The sequence below is a fragment of the Dipteris shenzhenensis genome, chromosome 17 (assembly GCF_047967505.1).
Source record: "Dipteris shenzhenensis isolate YYH24624 ecotype China chromosome 17, Dip_SZ_1.0, whole genome shotgun sequence".
NCBI classification, from domain to species: Eukaryota; Viridiplantae; Streptophyta; class Polypodiopsida; order Gleicheniales; family Dipteridaceae; genus Dipteris; species Dipteris shenzhenensis.
This window is the reverse complement of record NC_141612.1, coordinates 6,867,455-6,887,349: the sequence shown is the minus strand read 5'-3', so window position 1 is coordinate 6,887,349 and position 19,895 is coordinate 6,867,455. Positions and strand designations below refer to the sequence as shown.

Sequence of the window (19,895 nt, the reverse complement as noted above, 5' to 3'; positions counted from 1 at the left end):
CTAGATTTAATAAAGACTTCGGTCACATTTTTGTTGTGATAAAGCCAACCTAAGTAGTATACTTGCAAAACATAATATAAAATTCAAGTATATTCCCTTAGTTGTATTCAATAAGAGAACATTGAGGGCTATTCAAGTATATTCCCTTAGTTGTATTCAATAAGAGAACATTGAGGGCATAAGTTCCTTTTAGTTACAAAGTTCATACCTTTTCATTAACCATCAAGATCTCCACACTTGGAAAGGTAATGGATGGTTCAGAAGAGAAGCCAACCCACTATGCAAAGGAGACATGCACGCCTGGGACCTAAAGCTAGTCAACCAAACTATGAATAGGAGCATCATCTTCCTTAGGACCGAGTAGCAATTGAGCAAGGAGTCTAGAGCAATACCATTTGCCTTTACCAATCCTTACTGTTGGGAGACCTTACAAGAGGATCTCTAGCATCCTCTAGGCCTCTAGCCTAGTTAACAAACATTTATTTTATGAGACTTGTCCTCGAGCAAAGTAGAGATAGTTGAGTTTGTATTGTTGTAAGAAAAGCAAGTGTAAGGAAAGAGGAGTCACTCTTTTGCAAACCAAATTATAAAATGAGAGAGAGAGAGAGAGAGAGAGAGAGAGAGAGAGAGAGAGAGAGAGAGAGAGAGAGAGAGAGAGCTTGTGGGTGACAAGATGTTTTATTTGTAGGAGAGTAGATACTAAAGACCAAACCTAAGAGCAAGTTCCCGCATACTAGAAGGCTGGCCTATATGCCAATCCCTTGCCATATTGGAGCGTGGACTACCTTGGCAAACACCCTCCATCTTTGGGAGTTCTCTCTAATACCATTTTTCAACCCTCTGTGTTCCATTTTTCAACCCTCCTGTGTTCCATTTTTCAACCCTCCATGTTCCATGCTCTAATACCATTTTTCAACACTATTGGCCACTCGAAGTGCTAGACCGTAAGCATGGGCCAAGCATACATTGGCACAAGGATGGGGGCCCCGAGGGCCCACACGTCCTCGTGGGGAGCTTTGAAAAGGGGGAGCCTTTTTCGAAAGGCACTTTAAAGGGAAAGCGACACTTTGTGGAGGCGGAAAACAACCCACAAATTTTTAATGTAAAAAACAGAGATATTGCGCATTATCGTGGCGAGCGGCGATAGGCTGGAAAGATCTGATGCGACACGTGGTGAAAGATGGAGGGGGTAAACGATTGAATAATAAAATTTCTTTTTGCGTGTGGTGTGCGGAGATTCTGAGTGTTTTTAAAAGAGATTCCGTTTTAAGAATCTGGCAACTGCCAACCTTTTTGCGGCTATCTTGTATTATATAATACGATCATCTTCGTAAGTTCGTCTTCTTCATCCCCTTCAATAGTGTTTTCTTCTTCTTCTTCTTCTTCTTCTTCTGTTGCTTGTGCTTGTGCTTGTGCTTGTGCTTCTGCTTTCTAGCTTTCTATCGTCTTCTTCATCTTCATCTCAGCTTTTCGCATTCATCTTCAGCCCCAGCTTCTTCCCTCTACACCCTCTCCAGCTTCTCCTCCTCCTCCTCCTCCCACCCTCCCAAATGACAGTTCCGCTTCCCCCTGCCTCTTCAAAACCTTCCCAATTCGCTTCTGATCACTCTCCAGCCTTCCTTCCCCTCTCCCCTCCCCTTCTCTACCTCCCGCATCCCAATACTTTCCACCTCGGCTTCCGCATACCCCCTTAGTCTCATACTGGTGAGTAGAACACCCCCCCCCCCCCCCCCCCCCCGCTTGGCTTCCCTCTGTCTCCAGCTCGAGCCTTGTGAAGCAAAACACTCCCGCTCGCCTCCCAATGGCTCGATCATTAAACCCTTCTCACCTTCAGGGTTATGATATCTGTTCTGTTTCGAAGTCAGATCTGGGTATGAGGCTGTTCGGCAAGATGATACGAGCTCCAGAAGCTGCTGCGGGAGCTCAGTCCGTAGAATTTTGTGTAAATTCTGTTTCCCTTTACTATCCGAGCTTCTTTTACGTAGCGCTGCTTTGAATTGCTTGAGGATTTGTGGGATGATGTATTATGCCGATCCCTTTCATTGGGCGCTTGCAGGACGGATGCCATGTCGAGTGTGAAGAAGATGGCTTGTCACCTCGTGGCGTTGATGATCTTGGAACTTCGTATGGAAGCAGCAGTGCCTCGGACGACGATGACAATCCCAGCTGTGCCATCGACGAAGGAAAGGGGAATTCCGAGCGGCCGGATTCTTTCAAAAAGATCGAGCAAGGCGACGATACCATCCTTCCCGAAGACGACACGGTCCGCAAACCGGACAAGCCGGTTCCGTGTCCTCGGTGCGACAGTTTAGAGACCAAGTTTTGCTACTTCAACAATTACAACGTCAACCAGCCGCGACATTTCTGCAAGCGCTGCCAGCGGTACTGGACAGCAGGAGGGACATTGAGGAATGTTCCTGTTGGCGCTGGAAAGAGGAAGAGCAAGCAATCGAGCGTCCAGAACGCCCATTCTCCTCATTCTGTTGTGTACAGAATTAGAGACTATCCCAGCGATGCGGAACCGCATCTTTCGAGTTCCCGCCCAGCGCAGACGGAGCATACGACGCCACTTTTCAGATTACCGTATGCAGCCACACAGCTCACAACCTCTGTGGTGGAGAATGGACCTACAGGAAGTTCTTTATCCAGTACTTCGAGGCATCCCACGCCATTCATAGGACCGGTTCTGGGCGTGTCTGGGGATGCAAGAGGAACGCAGTGGCTGAAGAGAGATTCTGCCGGCGATCTAGCGAACCATGTAGTTCCTCAGGACGTGTCGTCGGTTTACCTATTGAATTCATACAAGGAAATGAATTGCAAGGCAACCGTCAAGGAAATAAGCAGCTTATCGCCTGTACCAGCGGCTTTGGTGCAGGGGGTGTGCGACTCCAGCTCGCAAAGATCAAGCTGTGATGAAGCTGTGCCTTCTTGCGCGGTTCCTGAAACTTGGTGCGGTGCGCAGGTTTTGCCCGTCTTCGGGGGCCCTTGGCCTTACCTGTATTGGACTGGGGTTCCACACACACCAAAGCTTCTAGCGTGTCCGAGTGCTGGAGATGCGTTGTGGAAATGGGGACAATGCCCTACACCAGTCTGGACTCCTCAGGGCTGGACGTTTCGATGCGCTAATTTACAGCCTTGGAGTATTTCTCATGAGGCAATCTCTGCTAGCCTTGATAGCATGGGATCATCAACGGCCTTGGGGAAACGCCCTGCCGAAGAAACGTTGGAGGAGTCGTCCTCTTTGGGCACTCCAAAGACATTGAAGATCCATGATGCTGAAGCTGCAGCACGTAGCTCGATCTTTACAACCCTAGATGGAGGCACCAAGCACCAAGCTTCAACATCAGCTGGGTTCTTCAATGCTCTTCAGACTGAGGCAGGAAGCTGGAAGATAAAGACGGAGCACAGGTTTGACGAAGAGGCTTTGCGGTTGGGGCATACGAATCCAGCAGCAAGAAGTCTATCGCATGCTTTCCAACAAATCACCTGATTGATAATTCCTCGGTGGCGAGCAATGCCTGGGTCGAAGACGCTGTACTCACTCTTTGTAGATTCTTCGTCCCTTTCCTCTTACTGAAAATGATCAAACAAAGTGCTGCGGTTATTGTGAAATGGATTTCTACGAGTGTATGTACTAAGTATGCGACAAACGGAAAGAGACCGCGTGACGTTGTTGAAGGAGGCCGAAGGTTGTACATACCATGTGGAGCGATAATAGATACCTGAAAGGACTGTAAATAAAGACTGTACAGTGAAATGACAAGATGCTTACTTTGCTGAACGAGTCTTGTCTAGGCTCTTAGTCGCCTCTTGCAGTTTTCAGAGACAATTGTGTTAGGATTTCTGTTTAATGATCATGTCTTACGGTAACAAACTTCAGGCTCGTTGGCAGTTGTAGGAAATGTTCAAATGCTTTATCGTTTGAGCTGTTAAAGACTTTGTGATTGTGCTACAGATAGACGTAATTTTGACGTTGTGTGGACAGCTCGTAGGAGACTTTAGACATGTGTGCGTCTACTCCGAAAAGTGATGCACGATTTCGCATGAAGGCTCTAACATATTGAGCACAATTTGAGGCCAGCTTAATTTTTGAGAGGCCACGCACGCTTACGGCTAGCAGCTCACAGCGATTCTAATAAAGCACCACTTCATGCACAAGAAGAATTCCTGGTGTCAAATGAGCACCGAATTTAGACGAATTAATCTTGCATTTTCACTTCCTGACTCTAGTCGTCTTGGAATTAGTCCTTAGCCTGCACGAGACATCTGGATTGACAGGCTTCCAAAGGTGCATATCCGGATCTCCGGTGGATAATTCGATGGCGCAAGGACAAAGTCGCAGTCGAATGTGCCTTTTTCTTCGTCCATGGGTCCCCTCCCCCTCCCCATCTCATCATCTCCTTTGAGATGATGAATGCGCGGCCTTTGTGATATTCTTTGTGAAGCCTACATAAGTCTACGCTTGAGGCTTAGTGAAAGCAAAAGCCACCGTATGCGACACGGTGCGAAGCCCACTTGCATCATGTCATTATCATAATCTTAAAGCCCTTGCTGTGCCACCTAGATTATCATGTGAATGTGGGAAGCATTAGAGCATTGAGACTCCAGGATGGAAGCTCCTTTTGTTCCTAATTCTTTGTTGATGACAACACTAGCTTTTTGATCGGGGAAGTGAGGAGTTTTCTTGAAGTAGTTAAAGAGTTTGCTGATTCAAGAGTTAAACACTTCAAAGACTGTCGCCTTATGGTTCCAATGGGACTCAAGACCCGAGTGGATTGCCAACTTTGAGTTCCAGTGGATTTCAGCTAGTCAGATATACAGGTACCTTGGATGCCCGGTGGGAGTGGTCCTTCCAAAGAATAAGAGAGAAATTTCAGAGATGGACATGGAAAAACCTTTCGTTGGCAACAAAGCTTTTAATAGCTAAGCATGTCTTGGAGTCATGTTCTATATATGTGCTTTCAATTTTGCCTTCCTCTTCAGCCTGCGTGAAGCAAGCAGATAGACTGATATGCAACTTTTTATGGAATGGTCAATGGCATTCAATTCTGCGGGAGATGATCACAAATGCCAAGTCTACGGGTGGCTTAGGGCTTACTAAGCTCAAGCTAAAGAACGAGGCAATATGTTCTAAATGGCTCATTAAACTTGGCTGCCCTCAGCCGTGGGCTATAATTGCAAGATATTTTGTTTGTAGTAATGCTCCTAGAGGGGTTAACGATCCTTGACAAGACTTGGTAGCTTCCGATTTCTTCTTTCATATTCCACAGTGCAGATTTGAAAGGGAAAATTGCAAGGAGCCCACTGGGAAGGTTTGAGGGCGCTCTACGGAGATGGATCTCTGGGTAGATCTTTATGGTCAATAGACTGGCCTCTTAGACAAGGACTGGCGTTCTTAACAAGTCATCCAAAACTTGCAGCCAGGTTGCTCAGAAAGGGGATGAGAGCCTATCATGATGGTTGGGACCCGGGGGGAGCCAAATGGCATACCATTGGCATGGCTGAAAGGAGGGTAGTACAAGAATTGTTGGATACAATCAGGGCCGACAGGCCACCCAGTAAAACACTTAGAATGGATACCGATTATAAAGGGCATTGTGACGGCAACCGCAAAGCAACTAAACAAGTGCATTGCCAAAGACTTTAGAGAGGCTACTTGAGCCTTTCATTGCAGGACTGGCTCCTCGTAAAAAATGGAAGTGTATGGCTCCTTTTGATACTTGTGAGGTGTGGAAACAAAGGTTAATAAGGACTCTAAAGGCAACCCCTTCCCATAAACTGAATTTACTGATGTGGAGGGTTGTTGTTTGTAAGTTGTTAGTGAGGGAACGACTGTTTAAATGGCACTCGATAGTGTCTCCCTTCTATCCCCTATGTCGTGTCAACATAGAAACTCACAAGCACATCATATAGGACTACGCGATAGTGCAAAATGTATGGCGTGCAGTGACTCTTTGGTTGCAGGGAATGTAGATTTATGTGAGATTGACCTAGAAGGTTGCTATTTTAGGAGATAAGGTTTTCTTAATGATACACTCTATGAAGTTTGGTAGTTAATTAGATGCTTGGTCATGTGGTACATTTGGACTTACAGAAACAAAGTGGTCTTTTGGAGCGGGTTATCGAGGGGCGCCACGCATCTCGACCCTACCCGAGACGTGGCAACGTCGGGTTGAAGGCGTGGGCATGTATTCAAATTAAATTGGCATTGTTGCCTTTACATGCACATATAATGTCTCAAAATTTATGTAATTTGTGAAATGATCATGATTGAATATTATGAAGATCATAAGAAAAGTATAGCAATTCAAACTTTAGTTCCATACTCTAAAACATAAGAAATGAAACTATAATCTCATTAGGAAAAATCAGAGCTCATTTTGGGGCCTTTTAGCTCGGAAGGAAAATAGCCCTCCGCCAATCGAACAAGGGCCAACGTAACGTTGGAAAAAAGCAAAAAAAGGAGAAAAAAATAAAGACCGCCAAGTTTGCATTCAATGAAGATATTTGAACTACTTTATTATATTTGATAGGGTGTAGAATTTGGTGTTTTTGACCTCATCAGTGCGTTAGGAACAAGCCAAAACCCCTGAAACAGATTCAAAAATGCTAAAAGCGGACAATTGGAGGCTCGAAAAAAAAGTGTACAACAAAATGCGATTTGATAGCAGGTTGGGACCCACTCCGGATGTGTCGGTGAGGTCAAAAACACCAAATTCTTCACCCTATGTTAGATATAATAAAGTAGTTTAGGTATCCTCATTGTATGCACATCTTCCTAGAACACGCACTTTGTCAGTTTGCTTTTTGATATTATCCATTTTTGAAGCAAAAAAAAAGAGAATCTCATTTTTCCTAATGCCATCATAATTTATCTTTGTCATTTAAGTTTGTTAAACTTTAGAACTGCTAAATATTACACTGTTTGTCACTTCAAGGATGCCTTCGCAAAGATACAAGGAATTTCTTCTCCTAAGATAGTATAGATGTAGCACTACTGTAGATTCTTTTGGCAATGTTCGTGATTACCCAAATGTTTAATAAATAAAAATTACATTGAATCAATAACATGAACTTGTCTTTTTATTGCATTGAATTCATGGTAAGTAAATTTGATTCTACTAATGTCACACCACTATTCAATAAAGAAATAAATTGTCATTAAGCATAAGCCAATTGCAAGTTTCTACATTGTGCTCCAATTTTAAAAACAAGATGGTGAATTGCCATGTTGCAACAAGAACTTTTACGAGTTTGCACATGATACAATAAGTTTTTTCACATCTAAAAAACACACATGGTTCACATGGATATTCAAAGCACTAATTAAATTATTGAGAAAGCTAAAGGTGAAGATAGGAAGAGTTCCATATAAAAGTAGCATGGTATAGGAACTGCTTTGAGACATTTACAATCAATGGTAATTGCTCAAAAGCCTATCTTTCTAATTGACATGTCTATTACATTGACAACTGCAAAATGATAAATATCTTTAATATCTACTAAGTCTAACTTAAACATCATCAAGTTGCTCAGGAACCATGGGTGGTAAATTCTCTGTATTAGCTACCACCTCAGATCCTCCTTTGTTTGTGAATACAGGGTAGGATTCTCTATATCTGTTGATGATGCTAGCTCCCCAGGTTCATCATGAAGAGGAGGCATGGGACCCCTTGATGCTGATTGCAACTTTCTCATTATTTTGAATTGCACAAGCACCAAGTTCCTCACATTCATTAGGAAACTCCATCACACCCTTCACATACATTTGAATAAAGGATGCATGTATCTCATCTTTCTCATGTGATATGCAATTCCTCCCACTTTTGATAGCACAAGCTATTGTAGTACCTATTTTACAGAATATAAATATTTAGTGTAAGCTCTAGAATTCTTATTTATAACTTAGTAACAAACATAACACAATTAGCGAGATAAATCATACCTGCTTTAGAAAATAAGTGATAAAACATAAGACTTAAACAATTAGCAAGTTAAGTCATACGTGCCCAATCATCCTCAACTGAGAAGACATTGAGGAGGCCATTGATAAGGCATTGAGGATTTTGCTGAGGATTAACTAAGTTCTTAAACCCATCAACATGGCTCAACTTTCTTGTAAATGTTGGAAAAGGTAAGACATTAGGGCATCCTTGCTCATACACATGTGCCTTTACTCTCTTTTTTTCAAAATATAATCATCCCAAAACAAAGTTTGAGATGAAATCTAGGCACATGATCTGTCCTATGCCAATAATGAAACATTTAGAAAAAACAACTTTCTATGGATCAAAATCAAACCAAAATATGAAAAACATTTAAGCATTGATAACTAACAAACTTACAATACTAGGACTCATGACCATTTTCCTTTCTAAAAGCACCAACAACCAATTTTGCTTGGGAAAATATAACAAATCTCCACATGGAGGAGGTGGTGAGTTTCTTAAAAGGTTGCATCATTTTAGTAATCTCACCTATGTGAATGCCTTCTTGTCATTTGTGGAGCTAGCCATGTTAAACCCATAAGGGATATCAAAAACTGCCAATGAATACTCCCTTTTGGGAACAATCTCTAATAAGTGTACCAAAGTTTTTTGAGAACAATCACTCTCCTCCACAACTTGAGATTTCTCTATTTTCCTAGAGCAAGGTTTCTAATCACAATTCATTAAACAACAAAGAAACTCATGAGTTGCATATTTGACAAAGAAAGAATTATTTTGATGCATCTAGCACGAGCTAGACTTGGATAATCATGAAGCACCTCTTCCTAAGAATTGCAATTCAATACTTGGTCATTGCTTCTTGGATGCTCATAAAGACCTTATGACCATAAGAAACCATAACATTAATATTTTAAAACAAAAAACATTTTGTAATATCAAAGATTAGTAGTATAATCCAATATATAAGAAACATAATTTTAGTAATCATCATAACACTAAGAGAAAATGAACTTACTTCTTGCTGAATTCCCTTGCCATCTCATCTAATGATAGGTGTATTGAGATTCCTATTGATAGAATTGGCACCAAGAGTTTTTTGTCTTTAATTGCTTGTAAAGAGTTCCAATGATGTAGCTTCATATCCTTTGGAAGTTCTTCAATAGTGAGATCTTGCACCCTTTGCTCACATTGGAATCATCTTGTTATTTTGGATTCTTTTGCCCCTTAAGGTATTTGTTCTCCCACATCAAGAAATCTTATCTTGTAAATCCCAAATTCCTCCCCTTCTGAAGGAGAGTTGAAAGTAGGGGTCGTATTTGTAAAGGCCATTTGATCTTTCAAATTCATTAACCACACTTCCCACTGCCATATTGCTGCCTCAATTGTGCATCGATTTTCAACTTATGATGGAAAAATGAATCATTTTAATAAATGACATTTTTGCATGGTAGTCATTGTCATTGTTATGATCCCAATGACATAATAATCATAGATCACTGCATCCTGATCCTAAAAGAGAGCTTTGTTGGGGCATTGCTCAAGATTCACCATAACTCTACCCTTGATCAAGACAAAGATCCAAGGGAGGAGGTGAGTGCAAAAGATGAACAAATGTGGGCTATAGATTAGCAAGGGCATTAAGGGCAGCTCGGTGAGTGCAAAAGGAGAACAAATCTATCCATCCAAATAGGTGGTTGAATCCTAGGCATTGGGTTGATCTCCACCATCCAAAATGTGCTTGCATCCTAGCCCTCCAAACAGTCACCTTCATCTTAGCCATTGATCTTGGGAATTGAATCAAGGCTCCACATTGCAAGCCACCTTTCTCCCTCATAATGAGGCCTCCCCTAAGTGAAACCTTGCCACTTGGAGCCATCCACAAAAGGCATCCTAGGCCTTTAATCCATCCACCACCCACCCCTCCATCCAAAGGCCAAGGCTTATCCATTTCAAAATAAAGGTACCCATGTCAGTTGAGTAAATGCTAGGGGCCCCTTAGCATATGGGTTACCATAGTAGGTTCCCTTGTACTTAATCTATTTGTCAATATTTTCTTCATGAGGCCCTTTTGAGAACCCAAACCTCCCCTAACGGTAAGACACCAGACATGACTAGGATACGAAAAAGCACCATCACTACATTCATGAGTTGCTAAACCCATTGCCAAAGTTGGTTTTTCATATTACTTAGAAGACATTAAGTATTTTGTTTGCTGGAACCTTGCAAGAGGTATAATAAGAACTAAAAATTGCTCACCATACTACTTTTCTTCTTAATTGAAAAAATAGAACACTCCAAAAAACCAATTAAAAGAAAAAACCCTCTTAAAAGTAAGCTAATTTTGTAAATTTGTTAAAGCAAATAAAAGTAAAATTATAAAATTTATATAACATCTTATAGAGCCTTTCAAAAGCTAAATATCTTTATAATAAAACTTAGAAAAGAACATTATGAGACAATTAAACTAGAAAGTCTATGAGTAGACACTCAATATAATTAAAAAGGTAAGAGACATATAATAATTAGAAAGACCATGAGACATTAAAGAAACATGGGATATTTATTAAAATTAAAAAAGAAATAAGAGAATTACAAAATTTCATGATCTACATTTATTCCCCATTTATTCTATGTGAAAAGATCATGAGGCATTTAATAATAGAAAGATCATGAGACTTTAAAAAAATATGAGATATTTAATAAAATTAAAAAAAAAAGAAGACACATGTAGACTAGAAATCTTAGTAAATGTCCCAAAAACTTTTTGGGGCTCTCCTGAAAGTAAATGGGGCTCTTCAAAGACATAAGTTTGAAGCAAAGATCTTTTTGCAATTGTTGAAGTATGCGATCTTTCCTATGGACCTCTTACCAAGAAAATCCTTATAACCTTTGATATCCTTCAAATGGGGAGGAGAATCAAATGGAATTTCCTCACCTCCTCCTTAGATCTCTTCTTTGATTTTGAAACTTCAACACTGCTACAAAAATAGATATGTAACAAAACATTAGTATGTCCTAATAGATTAGTTTGTCAACTATGTTTAAGCACATATTGAAATCAAACGAAGTAGCCTAATTAAAAGCAAATAGATGTATGGTATAAAGTAAAAAATTGACTTGGATGTCTAACATCAGAGTGAAGCTCCAACATGACATGTAACGGCAATTTCAAGCTTTAATAAGATGTTTGACATCCAATTGCAGCTTCTAGCAGATGACCAACAATAGAATGAAGTTCAAGTTGATGTTCAATATCAAGTTGAAGCTTCAGTTTGATGTTTTAGATCTTCAACTTGATGTAAAACATCAAATTAAAGCTTTAATTCAATTTTACATAAAAGAAGCTTTAGATAGCATATATGCTTCCAAAAGCCACCCAAAACTCTTCGTTTGACAAAGAGATAAGGCTCGAAATCGATGTTCAACATCAAATTTATGCTTCAACTTGAGGTTAAAACATGAGATTTAAACTCTAAGATGTTTTGCATCAGTGGTGGAAGCTTCAATTAAATTGATTTTGTGCATCGAGTTGAAGTTTCAATGTGATGCAAAACATCAAATTGAAGCTTAAAATTGATGTGAAAAATCAAATTGAAGGTTCAACTCGAAGTTAGACATCAATTTTAAGCCTTGACTGGATGTAAAACATCAAATTTGATGTTTGACATCAAGTTCAAGCATGAACTTAATATTCAATTATAACATGTATTTGGTAGTTTAATTTGCAAAGAAATATTACCAATTTGCCATGCTGGTGTCTCCTTTACAAAAACAATGATGAAGAGCAATGGGTTTGAATAAGGCAATAGAGATCCAAGAGGAGGAAAACCAAAGTAGAGATAAAGTTTCTTTAAGACTCACTTTGAAATGTGTTATAGCCAAGGGTGTGAGGATCGCAACCAACAGCGTGGCGATGTAAGTGCATGGTGGTTATAGCCAGGTTATTATCTACAAGTTTGCAACCAAGGTCACATAAAAGAGGTAGGCATTGGCTTTGCAAGAGTGCAAACAACAAGGAGGTGGGCTAAGGTAGAGAAGGCAGGAGGGCTAGGGTCTAACTAGAAGGAGCAAGGCTTGGAGAGAATTGGATAAGCATCTCTAGAGAGGCATCACTAGAGAGCCACAAATAAGAAGATGCTACTAGGGAAGCGTGGCTTGGAGAAAATGGAGCGCGGCCAAGAAGATGCTACTCGAGAGAAGCATGAGGTGAGGTGTAGATGGAGGTGATGTAGTTAAGGGAAGCATGCCCAAGAGCTTAATGAGGAGCTTGAGAAGCTTGATGCTAGGAGGTTTGATGAGGAAGTATATGATCAAAGAAGATGGCAAGGAGATGACAATTTGGAGAAGAGAAGGAAGCTCACCATTGGGTGTCCTTAAGAAAATAGGAAAAGCATGCAAAAGGATTTGTCTTATGTGAAACTGGATGTGAAAGCACTTTATTTTTCTCTTTTGCATCAAGTTGACATCCAACTCAATGTTTTCTAGTTGGATGTTAACTATTCAAAAGCAAAAAAATAAAGTGATTTCACACCCAATTTCACTTAAGGACATACCCTTAGCCCCCTTAAGGACATCCCTTGGGCCTACATGCTATGTGCTCTAGTCCTAGGCCTTCTAATTTGAATGCAATGATATATGAGAGCCACTCAATTTTGATTTTCAACTCAAGTTGAGCCTTTAAGTTGAAGGTTAAACTTGATATTGAACCTCAAATGAACCTTTAGCCTGATGTTCGATATCAAATTAATGAGGCACGGACTAGGTGAACAAGCAATGATTCACAAATTGGTCTTACCATTGTTGTTGGGGCATTGCCCCCTACCATTGGGGGGCTCATGCCCCTTGAGCCCTTTGCTCATGTCCCCCAAACCCCGCTCAATCTTAACACCACACCTTGAATTAGCAAAAAATGGCTTCTTTTTTTTAAGTTGATCTTTGTGGAACATCAAGTTAATCTTTGTGGAACATCAAGTTAATCTTTGTGAAGCATCAAGTTGAACATTCAGCTTGACGTATAACTTCAAGTTGGAGGTTTAAGTTGATGTCAAACATCAAGTTCATTCACTAACATGATGTTTGAAGTTCTAACCTATAGCTTATGAGCTCTCAAGAATTCACTATTATACATATGATAATGTGACACTAAACATTAACTTATTACCATGGACATTTACCCGACATTTATAAATGATGGATAATGAAATATTATGGGAATCATTTTAAGAAATAAAAAAATGAGAACCTCACCATCTTTGAATACTAAAGAGTGTCCCCAGTGTGAGCAGTCGTGTAGTTAAGTACTGCATGAGTGTCTTCTCTAAGCAATTGTGCAATCAAACTCTCCATGTTTGTCCCTGAGAAAATGAGTCTTCTCCAATGCATATAGCCTTCTTGTGTTTCCAAAAATAGTACTCATGTTAGGGTTTCACTTTTAGGGTTTCATAATTTGTACTAAAATATTATTAATTAGAAATGATGTTGCATAAAGAGGGACGTGCCTTAATATTTGGACCATTTTTATTGTTGACATCCTCATAGAGGTGCACAATGAGGACTTTCGTTTTCTTCTTATGATTGTTCAACCCCCCAAGGTGCTATTGATGCCCCACAAGTTTTGTGTTATCCTACGCACTCCCAAGTTGGCTTGTCATTGGCCTCGTATGAAGATTTTAAAGTTCAAGAGATATCACCCTCTATCATGTGTAACTCATGTCAATCACCTAGCTTATCTTTTGAGTCTCCATCTCAAGGTGGCACAAATATAAAGCTACATATCAATCACCTGGCTTATCTCTAGCAATGACCTTGCTTATCTCTAGCAATGACCTTGCTTATCTTTTGAGTCTCCATCTCAAGGTGTAACAAATACAAAGTTACATATTGTATGGGATGAATATTAAGGGTCCTCTCTATTTGCAATTCCATAGGTATAAGAGATCCTTTGGTAAGGGTTGCAAAGACCTTTTACTTTAGATAGTATGGCCATACAAAATGGATGTTGCAATAAAGTTTGTTTGATCAAGATTATCTACCAAAATTTTCGAAGGCTATGGGAATGTCCTACTTAGAGTTGAGCTATGAAGAGTAGGATACATTTCTTTCTAGTTAACTTATTCCATTTCTCCATGATAAGGTTGAAGACAGTCTATGTGTTTCTTTCAAAGTTTAGGAAATGGATGTCTAGAGAGAATAAAAAAGCAAAACAAACAAACAGGAAAAAGAATTTTACCTTGATGATACAAGACAAGTTGGTCTTGTTGGGCAACATGTAATCACATGAATGGAAGTGTACTTTGGACTACATGTAGAGGTGATGCCAATTGTAGGCAGACTCCATCTTTAGAAAATTTTACGAGGTCAGACTTGTTTTCAGTTTACAAGGATAATAGACATGCATATCATCTAAGAAAGGTACATAAGCCTACTCTTACTTTATGAGACTATGGAAGAGTCATTTCAATAATGCATATGTTCCAAGATAGGTATGGATGGGTGTATGTAGTATTTGTGTAGATTTGAAGAGTAGGGGAAAGAAGCCTAAAGACCCATTAGAACTTGCAATACTTAAGGTCTCCCTCAAATGCATAGAGAGGAGCAAGAAGATGAGAGAAAAAAGGCAATGGATCATAGGAAAAATGCTTTGCATCTCCAAAAAGTACATTGGACTAGTTATTGATGAATGGATCCATAGATGTCAATCTGTAGATTGGAAAAGGATGTCATAGGGAATATTCTAGTATAAGTTTATTTGGTTGGGTGCCTTGTTTACAATGGTCAGCTGCCTCCTAAAGTATTCCTCAGTTACCCAAATGTGCACAATGATCCAAATTTGATAATTACTATAATTCATTTGGTGATATCCTCATGGGAAGGTGCATTGCCAAGGTATATTATTTTCAACTCGACAATACTGCTTGAGAGAATAAGAATTACCCTTAATTGAGTATGTTGGTCTATTTAGGAGAGTTTCACAAAATCAAGGTAAAGTTTCTAGTTGTTGGGCACACCCATGATCATCTTTACCAAATGTTTAGTGCATTTTCAAAGAAGCTTCCTCGACATGATGTCTTTTATGTTGCCAACAGTGATGTTACTTGTGCACAGGGCTTACACACATAAGTCCTTGGTAGCAGCAAGTGGTTCTAGTGAGAGATGGAGATAAACTATGTTGGAAGGCATCCACCTCCAAAGTTAGAGACTACCAGTGATCTAGCTGATAGGACTATACTGTCAAGTACCGGCCCACTACGTTTCATGCATGCAACTGTGTCTCATGATGAGGACCTACAGAAACTTGGAGATCGAATGAACTCATTGAGAGACCTCAATACTGAAGTTCATTTCCATCCTCTCAGAACCCCGTAGACGATGTCAAAGACTACAGAGAACAACCAGCATGAGGAATATCTCGAACTGACGATGGCCGAGCTGGCTCTCCCAGAGATGATGGTAAATAGAGGCAAAAAGCCTCTTACACAGGAATCCTTCAAGAATTTAAAGGTGGCCTCTTCAACCCTCCCTTTGTATGCAACAATACTAGTTCTACCTATTCCAAGCAAAGGGGAGAGGGAGATACCACCAGCACAGAGGTGGGTGGTGACGCGTTAGGAGGCCATAGAGCCAAAAAGAAGAGTTCCACGTTCGGTCCTATGCCATTTTCAAAAATTTTCAATGACAGAAGGACCTCAGGTGACAGGAACCCAGTAAACTCAAGAGGCAAGGAAGCAACAGCAAACACAAACCCAGAAGCAAGGAGAGGCCAGTCTCTAGATAACAAACTCAAAGCAGCCTCAGCCACCAAGCACACAAGAGGTGATGAACCACATGCCCACTTCAACAGGAGGATAGAGAATGCGAAGATGAGACACTAAAGGTAAGGTTGTTGCTTTATTAGATGAAGGACTTGAGCAATCCATAGACTAGCTTTTTTCTCATGCTCTAATAGGTCTCCTACCAAGCCTTAGACCCCCAGTTGCTTTTTTGGAGAATTGGATAAGGACCAACCGGATAAGTAAGGGTCTCATTGTTACTCATTTTTTCCTGTTTGAGAAAGAAGACATGGCCTTCAAAGCCTTACATCATAGCTTGTGGACAATTAGACACCAGCCATTATATCTTGAATATTGGACTCAAGAGTTTAACCTTGACAGACCTAGGTCCACTGTCATCCCTGTGTGGGTTGAGATACCTAACCTCCCCTTCTCCCTGGTCAACTAAGCTGCAAACCTTTGTTGGAGTCTAGGCCAGCAGCTCATTGGTGTAGAGAAAGAACAATTTATAAACCCTAGAGGACACCCTCAAGTATGTGTCAAACTTGATGTTGTTGAAGAGCTACCAAATACCTTAGTTATTGTCAATAGAAATGGTAGTATCCACGGGAAGCAACCTCTAGTTTACAAAAACCTGCCCATATCTTGCTTCCTGTGTGGTTTGTCTTCTCATATTGTTAAAGACTGCCCTCTCAAGAGAAACAGGACAAAAGCCCAGAAGGAGACTCTTGCCCCCTCACCCCCAAAAACAAAGTGGATAGCTAAGGAGAAGCAAGATGAAAGCAAACATGATTCAGTGGAAAGGGAGAACAAAACAGTAGAGAGGAAACCAAGGTGGTCTCAAGAGTTTGAGAATGATGTCAATCAGCTTGATGCTAGTATGAGTGACACAGAGCTGGATGATTCAGAAGAAGAACTACCTATGCTTAACACTATGGAGAAAGATGTTGTGATGGTTAAGGGTAAACAATTAGCTACATTATAGAACAAAAGAAGGATCTCTAAAGTGAAAGGCCAAGCCCCCCCCCCCCCAAAAAAAAAGCCCTGCCCCCAAGGCTAAAATGGGAAAAAGCAAAAATGGTAAGTAACCCTTTTTCTTTTCTCACCTTCAACGTATGTGGTTTAACTGACCCCCTTAGGACTCAAGAACTTGCCAGATGGCTCAAGGAAGCTCCAAATCCCACCTTTGAGCTCCTACGCAAGTGAATAGCCCTCATCCTCAAAAAATCCACCTAGTACTAGGCTCCGAAGGGCCTCCCAATCTCTAGCCTGATCTCGAGGTCTGCAAAAGAGTTCCTCCTTAGATGGCTCATCACCACAGGCAACATGCCTCTAGCAAAATGAACTTTGCAAGCAATGCTTTGCTCTGGCACTGTAGGTCACAATGCCTAGCCTTCCTCTTGACTGTGGCTAAATATTAACATCCCAAGCCACCTTTTCCCTACTATGGTGGCCATCCCTCTAGACCACATGAAGTTCTTGATGACCAGGTTACCTAGCCAATGCAAGATCTAGAAAAGGCCAAGCAAGAAGTTATGGGGTATGTCTTTTCTCTGAGCGTCTTGGTCTGAGCACATTTTTCTGAGCATGGCCTATATTGTGATTTTGTAGACAATTTTATCATAACATCACACACCATTTAGTCATAAAACTACCCCAGGAAGATACTATATACATTTCTACCCCACAAACATGCCGCTAACATGACACACCCTTTAGTCATAAAACTACCCCACAAAGATGCTATATACATTTAATTACATTTCTTTCCAATAGTATTTAGGGCTTATAAGATCCCTTTATTCACAAAACTACTTGTTATGTCTACTTCATTTCAACACCCTCCACCTATATCATCCATCATTCATACTATCATGATAGATAGTGATTTATTGATGAAATGATTGCAAGTCACATGGTGAAGAATTTAGGGTGCAAATTTGCATGCATCTATGCCGAAACATTTATTAGTTGCATCAAGGAGATACTTTAAGATTCAATTCACCATGATGATCATTTGTACACCTCTCATAGTTTTGACATGCAAACCTTAAGTAAGATATGACATAATTGTCACATCTCTAGCAAATAGAAAAAGTTTTATGAAACCAACATGCTCAAAATTGAATATGTGATATTGAGATTAATATTCATGGGTACTCACATGATGTACTAATAACTCTTCAATATGATTACTACATCTCTAGCAAATGAAATAGGTGCAAGACACCACAAAAGTTATGCATGTTCAAATCTAGGGCATCACAAGCAAAATGAATTGCCTGAATGGAAAAACTCATGTCAAATCACTAGACTTAATCTTCTTTACTGATGTTATCCACATAGATATTGCGATGATGCCTTCTCTCTTTGATGGGGGCATTGAATGCAATGTCATTACACATCATCTCAACCATAGCACCTGCATAAGAAGGCAAAAAGCTAAAATAGATCAATCAATATCAATGCCTCATTGATAATAATATTCTCCAACAAATAGGTTTAAAAAGATAAAACAAAAGAGTAACATACTAGTCATCTGGAAGATTAACAACCATTTCCACATCTTCGGAATCATTTAGAGTCCCATAGTTGCTTGACACATTTCCCTTTCCTTTCTGTCCATCCAAAAATGGTTGCAATATAGAATAGCAAATGTCAGGATCATTCTCAATAGATAAGCATGCTCTCCCAGAATGCACGCATGCTTTTTGCATAGAACTAGTCCTAGCACCTAAGTCCCAGAAATTGGACACAACAACTCCAAGAAGTACTCCAATGCACCTCTCCATGGAATACTCTCTCCATGTTTTATAGTCTACTGACTTGTTGGTAAATAATGATGAAACAAACTACTTCCAAAAGCAATGCCCAATTTGGTACCAACCATGGAAGCATTTTTAGGATCACAAACACAAGACATACCAGCCTGATGAAGAAGGCATAAAACCACAACATCCACCTAAAGACAAGAAAAGAATTAAACTTATGCTTAGTACAAGCCATTTCATTATACAAGAGCATAAATTCTTTCAACAGGTCATTGTAAGACAATTCTCTCACCTTATGATCAATACCACCAACTTTGATTGTACAATATGCATCCAAGTATTGCATGTACTTTCGACATGCAAACTCCAATCTGCTGATCCTAGCATAACACTCAACCAAATGAAGAACATGAGGGGCACACATAACTAGGATCCAGCGAGAATCTGAAATAACTGTGGCCGCTACTAGCAAGGAGTAGCATACATGGTCCTCTGTTAATAAATTCCAAGATGGAGATGTGGAATCCTCTACTCCAAGAGCTTCTAGCTGTGTAGGCAGATCAAGAATGACAAAATCTATAGCCCAAGCAACACTCTTACCATTTCTTGTTTTTCTTTCACCTCCAAGACCCACAAAGTATTCCTTCATGTCTATATAGGCTTGTGTGAAGTTTGAGACAGACAATTGCTCCCCAAACTTGACATAATCATAGCACCAAACCTTGCAATGCGAAGCATCACATGTGCCACTCCGATTCAAAGTTAGAGAGGCCAATGGAATGTACAAAAAGTGGATAGACCTATCTTTCCATTTACATCCTTTCAAAATGGGTGTAGATTGTAGTACCTGCACATCTGTATCCACACCACATATGTAAAGACACAAAGTGATAACAACATATGTTACACAAACAAATAACAGCTTGAAAAAAGACCAAGAGGGCTTACCATTATTAGTACCAGGATTTTTTGGTGGCCTACCACCCTTCTTTAGTTCCATACTTGAATCCTTGTCCTTTTTAGTCATCTCTCAAGTGTTTTTTGAATCTCAATAACTGCATCATCCTCGTGGACTGAATTTGAGCTTGATGAACCCATCTCTCCCTTTTTATGCTGTGTGTACAGCTCTACCTCCTCCTCGATGCAACATCCTTTTTTCATATCGAGCCACCACGGGCAGTTCTTTCTCTCCCACTCAGAGAGTAGTTGCTTCCCTTCTTTTTCTATCATGTTTGGAGAATACATACAGAATTTTAACTCCTAAATTTTTGTCCATACTCGACATATGGGCAACAATTTTTCAATCTTACCAACATCTTTTAAGGATTGCAAGAATCTGCATACAATAAGAGTCTTAGTACAAAAGCAAAATACTTAAGGATGGATTTTTTATTGAAAAGGAAAAA

General features: G+C 40.1%; 1 protein-coding gene and 1 pseudogene across 2 annotated transcripts; one reads left to right on the top strand and one right to left on the bottom strand.

Moving 5' to 3' along the window:
- Window positions 1–1,357: 1,357 nt before the first annotated feature.
- On the top strand, window positions 1,358–3,781 carry LOC147891603 (cyclic dof factor 3-like). Of its 2 annotated transcripts, XM_087388744.1 has the most exons (3): window positions 1,358–1,704; window positions 1,866–1,942; window positions 2,057–3,781. In XM_087388744.1, exons 2-3 carry the CDS (start codon window positions 1,874–1,876, stop codon window positions 3,488–3,490), a joined length of 1,503 nt encoding a protein of 500 aa, XP_087244870.1. In that variant the 5' UTR covers window positions 1,358–1,704; window positions 1,866–1,873; the 3' UTR covers window positions 3,491–3,781. The 2 variants fall into 2 exon arrangements, with proteins under 2 accessions (XP_087244870.1, XP_087244869.1); XM_087388743.1 differs by having other exon boundaries at window positions 1,358–1,942.
- A 14,252-nt stretch (window positions 3,782–18,033) lies between these two features.
- On the bottom strand, window positions 18,034–19,734 carry LOC147891602 (uncharacterized; annotated as a pseudogene).
- Window positions 19,735–19,895: the final 161 nt, after the last annotated feature.